The sequence below is a fragment of the Pygoscelis adeliae genome, unplaced genomic scaffold (assembly GCF_000699105.1).
Source record: "Pygoscelis adeliae isolate BGI_AS28 unplaced genomic scaffold, ASM69910v1 Scaffold467, whole genome shotgun sequence".
NCBI classification, from domain to species: Eukaryota; Metazoa; Chordata; class Aves; order Sphenisciformes; family Spheniscidae; genus Pygoscelis; species Pygoscelis adeliae.
This window is the reverse complement of record NW_008825253.1, coordinates 1802175-1808429: the sequence shown is the minus strand read 5'-3', so window position 1 is coordinate 1808429 and position 6255 is coordinate 1802175. Positions and strand designations below refer to the sequence as shown.

At 53.2% G+C, this 6255-nt stretch overlaps 1 protein-coding gene across 1 annotated transcript in view; it reads right to left on the bottom strand.

The window, feature by feature from the left end:
* Nucleotides 1-2364: 2364 nt before the first annotated feature.
* The window catches only part of TOP3A (topoisomerase (DNA) III alpha), an 11536-nt gene continuing 7645 nt past the window's right edge, over nucleotides 2365-6255 (bottom strand). The window contains exons 16-19 of the mRNA XM_009329397.1: nucleotides 5779-5922; nucleotides 5364-5486; nucleotides 4347-5077; nucleotides 2365-3302 (exon numbers count right to left, since the gene is read on the bottom strand). Coding sequence (XP_009327672.1) covers nucleotides 3124-3302; nucleotides 4347-5077; nucleotides 5364-5486; nucleotides 5779-5922 — 1177 coding nt within the window. The 3' untranslated portion in view covers nucleotides 2365-3123. The remainder of the gene's footprint in view (nucleotides 3303-4346; nucleotides 5078-5363; nucleotides 5487-5778; nucleotides 5923-6255) is intronic.

Here is a 6255-nt window from a genome sequence, read left to right as displayed (position 1 = left end):
TGAACCCAGGGTGAGTGCAGCCCGCACCTCGAGTACCTACAGGCGAGTCCCATCTGCTGGGTGTCGGGAGCCAATGTGAAGCATGTTTGGTCTCCGGTTCCCGGTGTCCTCTGCCTGTCTCAGCCTGCTATCGCGGCTCCTGGGCTTCCCTTGTGCTCCGAGACCAGCTGGAGCTGGAGGGGAGCAGTTCCTCGCTGCTGCTGCGTCCTGCAGACCCCACGGGGTGCAGTGTCCCATGGGACACTCGGTCTTACTGGGCCGTGCCCTCAGCCAGCTTTTGGGGGACAGGGTGGGAGCCCCGTCGGTCTGCAGGATATTGCCCGAGCGACGACCTGGGTGGTTGTCCGGGCACTTCAAGGTACAGCCATGGCAAACAGGGCCTTGGGTTTATTCCTTGGAAACCCTTTCAGCTGCCAAAAGGGGCGAGCTCAGCCCTACCTCTTCGTTCTGCCGGTATCGTCTCTGCCCCGAGGAAGGGGCGTGCTTCCAGCACGGCGCTGGGGCCTCGTGGCCCTTGTCCCACGCGGTGTTTGGCTGGAAGATGTCCTGAAAAAGGCGGCGGCAGGAAGAGAGCCGCTGGCTCCCGGGAGGCTCCTGGTATCGGTCCCTTGGCGGAGGCCGCAGCGGGGCTGTGCGTCCCCTCCTGGGCGGGTGGGTCGCTGCCAGCGTCCGTCTGCGGGTACTCGCTGCTCTGCAACGAACCCCGGCGTCCCCTCCCAGCCTGCCCAGTGACCTTTTCACACACGTGTTGCTGCTGTCTTGAGGTCCTGTTCCCCTGGAGCCCCATGGTATGGGGCAGGAAAGTAGGACATGAATGATGCTCTGAGCAGAGCGCTTGCAAGAACTGAAGTGGTTTATGCTTTTTATTAAGAAGGTATGTTTTGTTTGGGTATTTTGTTTTGTTTTTTTTCCTTTGAGTGGCTGCTGGTAGGCTTTGGCTCTGGCTGTAGTCCCAGGGCAAAGGAATACATTCTTATATTTAATGGGAAGAGCTGGTTTTGCACGCTGGTTGAGATGGAGAAATCCTGTGGACTTCAATGTGAGCAGCTGTTGTGGTTTAGTTTTTACAGGTATCATCTTGTTTGTGGGAGGAAAAAAAAAACCTCACGCTTTTCCTCCCAGTCTGAAGATTACTTAGTTTGTTCCTGCAAACCACTTCCCAGGTGTCAGCGATGAGAATAAACCTGCCCTGCGTAAACTGGTTCTCTTGTGTCAGCTCTGTTTTGTCTCCTTTCCTGTGATAAGGGCTGAAGCGATCCTCCGGCTGCGGTGGCATGCCCGAGAATCACCCAGCGCTGCCCAGGGCGTCCCCCCCCCGCGGGGAGAGCTTGGTGGGGGCGAGACCCCATCCTGCAAGGCCTTTCTCTTCCTCTTCCAAACCCCTACGCCTGCCTGGCTGCGTTGAGCCGTCCGGGCACTGAGCTTGTGCCATTCACCCAGCAGCTCTAACAGCTCAGCTGCCCGAAGGCTGACCAGGGTTAGACCGGTAAAGCTGGTAACGGCCGATGCCATCAGCAACGCTTAACCTGCCGCCTGTGTGCTACACGAATGCTTTTCTGCTGCTGTCGCCGTTCAGAGGCTGCTGCCGTGCTTTCGCCAGCTCAGTGATTGCGTTACAGAGCCTGTTATTTTAGCTGGCAGGTCTGTATTTTTAGGCCACAGCTGTTAATCGTGGGAGTGAGGGGTACAGGGAAATGCAACCTGAGTTCTCCTGACCTTACTCCAGGGCCGACAGCGATGGACTGCTGCGGAGTTAAAGGCTCTCTTCTCTCTCTCGTGCAGACCTTAAAGCGAACCCGTGCTGCCGGGGCCTCCCCTGCTTCGAGCTGCCCTCTATAGAGAGCGCTTCAGCCTCCTGCCCACCCCGGCTGCTCCCTGGGCTCCCTGTCACCTCAGTACCGACCCAGGGGAACTGCTCTTCGTCCCAAAGCAGCAGGGTCCCGAGCAGCATCGGAGCCCCTGGGGGAAAAAACCAGAATGCTGTCCTCTGGCAGAAGAGGACGCAGGAATCTTGTGGATCTACTCGCTTTGATGTACAGAGGAAGCCCCAACAGAGAGGGAGGAGGTAGCCTGGCTTCCCAGGGAGTTCAGTCTAAACTAAGTGCAGGAAAACAGAACCTCCCTTCAGTTCAGCCAGCTGTCAGGCTGTGCCTGGGTACAGCAGATGCAGCTGGTGAGATAAAACCACTATCCCTACCCCTCACTTCTAAATAACTGCGGGGAGCTTCTGCCAAGAAAGGTTCTGTATTGTTCCGATGAGTGAGTGGGAAGAGCAAGATTTGGGTGGATGCTTTTACAGTAATAGCTTAACTATTTTGAGTAGGAAGAAACAATAAGGCAGAGTTAAGATGTCACTGTATCAAATTTAAAAATTAAATAATCTTTTAATAAGAAACTTACTAGTTTGACCAAAATAACTTGCGTTAGCTAGCAGCATCGCAGAGACATGTCTCAAGGTTTGAGGAAGAACTCAGTTTCAAATTCAGGAACCGTCTAAAATGAAGGCTTTTCCCGAGCACGGCAGCTGAGCTTCCCTTTCAGGGCAAGCACCAGATCCAGCTTCTCTGCACCTGGGCCTCCTTCACTGGCAGGGACAACCACGGTAAGGGGTATGGCGCCGTCACAAAAAAGAAACGTCAGCTTAGAAGGGAACTTAAACTTCTACGCTGTGGAAAGCCAGGGCCTGAGAAGGGGTAAGCAGCCCTGGTGTCTGTCCTAGCGGCTACGATCCAGCTCTTCCTCATGTACAAAGGCTTTGTACAACTACCAGCACGGTGGGAGCTGCGGGTGGGATAGATCCAGTGCCATTTTCTCTGCAGATTCAGTTTCCAAATGCTCCCTTGAAATGTTTAGACTATCCCAGTCTGCTCAGCAGAAGAGCAGCTGAAGACAGGCTGACACCAGTAGTGGAGCCACCTTTCAAAGCTGGTTGAACCCTTGCTGCCCGGGCATGTAATGCACGCGTGAGGATGGTATCTCTTGCCAGGAGCAGCCTGCCACCAGCCCTTCCAGAAAGCACTCAACAGACTCGTTTCTAGACTCCAGTTCCTTTCAGCAGCAGTTGCTCCTGTAGCAGCTCACAACCGTCGACCTTTCAGGCTCTCAAGAGATGTCCGGCCAGGCTCAGTGGTTCTGAGGGCAGGTTTTCCTAGTGTGGCCAGGCTGGTGGCAAATGCTACAGGTCCGTGGTTTCTTGGCAGTGGCTCCTGGGGAGAGACTGCTTGGTCTCTTGGCTTTACTTCCAAACCCTCTTGAGTAACCACTGGTCCCAAAGTGGTTCAAAGAGACATCTCCAGAAGGCCCTAGAGAGAAACAACTTGCATTTAAATATCTTTGAAAATGTAAGTAGGTGAGAAACAGAAGATAAGTTCAAAATGGCAGATCAAGGATTTTACTATCCTAGCCTCTCAGATTATTCCTGAAACTACACTTGCTTCACATTTGTCTAAACAGTTAAGTGTTACCTAGTTGTCTTGCAGCATTAGAGAAATGCGGGAACAGAACCGGGGAAACCGATCTGCCTGGTTGCAAGCTCTGGTCTACAGCTGAAGCAGAAACAACAAAACGTGCCAGAGGAAAACTTGTTTTTTTAAATAGTTTTGAAAACTTGATTCTACCCCTTTAGGCCCAAACGTCTAAGGAGGAGGAGGCGGCGGCGGCCAGTGTTGAAGATCTCTCTCTGACCACATCTCCACCTCTGTACTTTGCTTACTGTCCCTTTGTGGTAGTGCTCTTTCTTTCGCATCCTTATTTTGTGATTTTATTGGTTTTTTATGGGTACTTGTTCTCAGCATTTTTCCACAGCAGCCACACTCAGTTTCTCAGCTCTGATCAAAGCTTCAGACTTGGCCTTTCACTGCGTTCCTAAACTAGGGTAGAGGGAGTAGCAGGTTTCCCTGGCGTGACAAAATGGGGTTTGGTGCCGCTGCTTCGACTCTGTACCAAGTCGGTAACAGCTCTCACAAAGCTGAGCACCGTAATTTGGGAGGACAAATTCCCGAAGAGACTGTTTGAAAGAGTGCTGGGCTTTATCCAATGAGTCACGGACAGACGCTCAAGCTTACTGCACGTAGAAGCAAAGCATCCTGCTCGGAGCTCAGCAAATGCGTGCTACGAGGACATATCCTGCTGGCACTTGGGAAGGTAAGCCAGACTCGGTCGTTACATTTGAAGTGCTATAACGCTGCTGACAGATGTTCTAAAGACAAACCTGAAGTCTGTTAAAATTTTGAGTTGCTACAAGAGCTGTCACGCTGTGGTAGCATTACGCGTGTGTAAGAAGCGTGTTCAGTTTAGCTTCAAGAACAGCCTCCAACCCTTGTGTCTCACCCCAAGCCCAGCCTTACCTGGTGCCACGTTTTCATCTGCCCACTGGAAGAAGCCGCACTGCTGCTCTCGGGGTTTAGAGCAGGTGTGGAACTGCCGCCCTTTGTTGGGCCCGTCCTTTTGGACGGTGCGCGTGACGGCTGGCTGATCGCACTTGCAGACTGTGCCGCCTCCTGAATCGGAGCTGTTGCTTCCTAAGAGCTCTGGGCCTCTCCCTCCTCCTGGGCGCTGAAATCCTGCCGGGCCCCTTCCTGCAAAGGGCTGGGGCAGCGCAGGGCCCCGCGGAGCCCCGTTGCTTCTGTCCTCTGACTGCTGATCGGCCCAGAGAAAAAAGTTGCAGGTGCTGGCGCTGCATTTGTAAAACTGCCTGCCTTGATTGGGCCCTTCTTTGCGCACCGTTAGCAGCAGGGCTTCATTCCCGCAGTTGCACACCACCGTGTTGTTCCCATCATCTGGAGCAGCTGGAGGCGCGGGCCTGGGGGCTCTCGTTGAGCTCAAGGAGAGTACATGTCCCGGTGCCGGGTTTGTGGTCCCCCTCGCGTGCCTGTTTTCACCACTAGCTCTGTTAAAGGAGTTGCTGACCTGCAAGTGATTAGCTTGCTGGCTGGCTGACGATGCGGGTTGGGACGACCTGTGTAAATACTTCAGGTCCAAGAGCTCTATTAGCATCTCATCGCAGCCTCCGATGCAACCAACAAACTCCAGGGGCATCACGGGTGGAACACTGCCTCTCTTGAATTTAAACTTCAGTCTAAAAGGAAAGGAAGAATGAAAGTCTCTCAGTTCATATAACTCCTCACCAACAGACATCGATTTGGACCTGATTTTTTTTTTTTCCTTAAGTTCTGCTGTGCTTACACTGGTTTCCCCAGCCCCTCTTCTTTCCGTCCCTAAGCCACGAGAGTGCTGCTCCACCTTTCCAAGACTAGAACAGAAAACGGTTGCCCAGCCTAGCCCATGGAAGTCTCTGGCCCCGACGGCTAACGCGCAACGCCTGAGGGGCTGCATCTTCCCAAGGGATAACTGGCATGACCTACCTGTGAACTGGATGCGGTTTACACACAGCACAGACGCTCTCGTCCCTGGCCACGTCCAGCACGAAATCAGGAAACCAGGCTGCAGTTTTACAAGCCGGATAGCCCGTGCAGCTGAGATAGAACCTGTCGTGGGAACAAAGGCACCGGATGAGGAAGAGGCAAAGTCAAGACAGTCAGTGGCCTGTTCTCTCGTCTTCCCAGCTGTCAGAAACTGTCAAAACAACAAATTTTAAGGGCAAATAGGTACTTGAGAGAGAGGTTCAGCTGAGTCCACGCAGCTTTATGTAGCTGGTGGAGTTAGCTAGCTGCAGCCCAAGTTTTCGTGCTTGCTGCAGAGGGGAGGTAAATGAACAATGCCTAAAAAACCACAAACCAACGCAGAAGGCTACTTTCTACAACAGGGAAGGTCACCAACCCGCCGTTCTTCTTGGTCTTCAGGACCATGTCGTTGTTGCACTGTGGACACTTCCGAACGGAAGCGGGCATTGCTGGGTAGACCTCCTCTTGCTCTGCAATTTCTGTGGCTTCTCCAAAATACTGAGCCAGGGCCTGGTCCAACCTATAAAGAAACAAGCAGAGCATCCCGTGTGTCGACTCTGCAAAGAGCAATCAGGCACTGCAGTGAATTAGCGCCTGCTGCCCTCCACACAGCCCCTCTGAGCTTCTCCACGAGTGTGTTGATTCAGCACCGCGCCTCTGGAACAGGCTAGGGGTGGGTACAACATGAAAGAGGTCAGTGCACGTTGCCATCTCCTTCAGCCAGCTCTGAATTTAATCTTAAGGGTTTAAACCAAGATGAGCAGTTAGTTGGCACCAGCTCATGACAGTGTGCCAGGCTGCGAGTCATCCCTTCCCATCCAAATGCCTACACACACTGGGCAGAGCTCCGGGG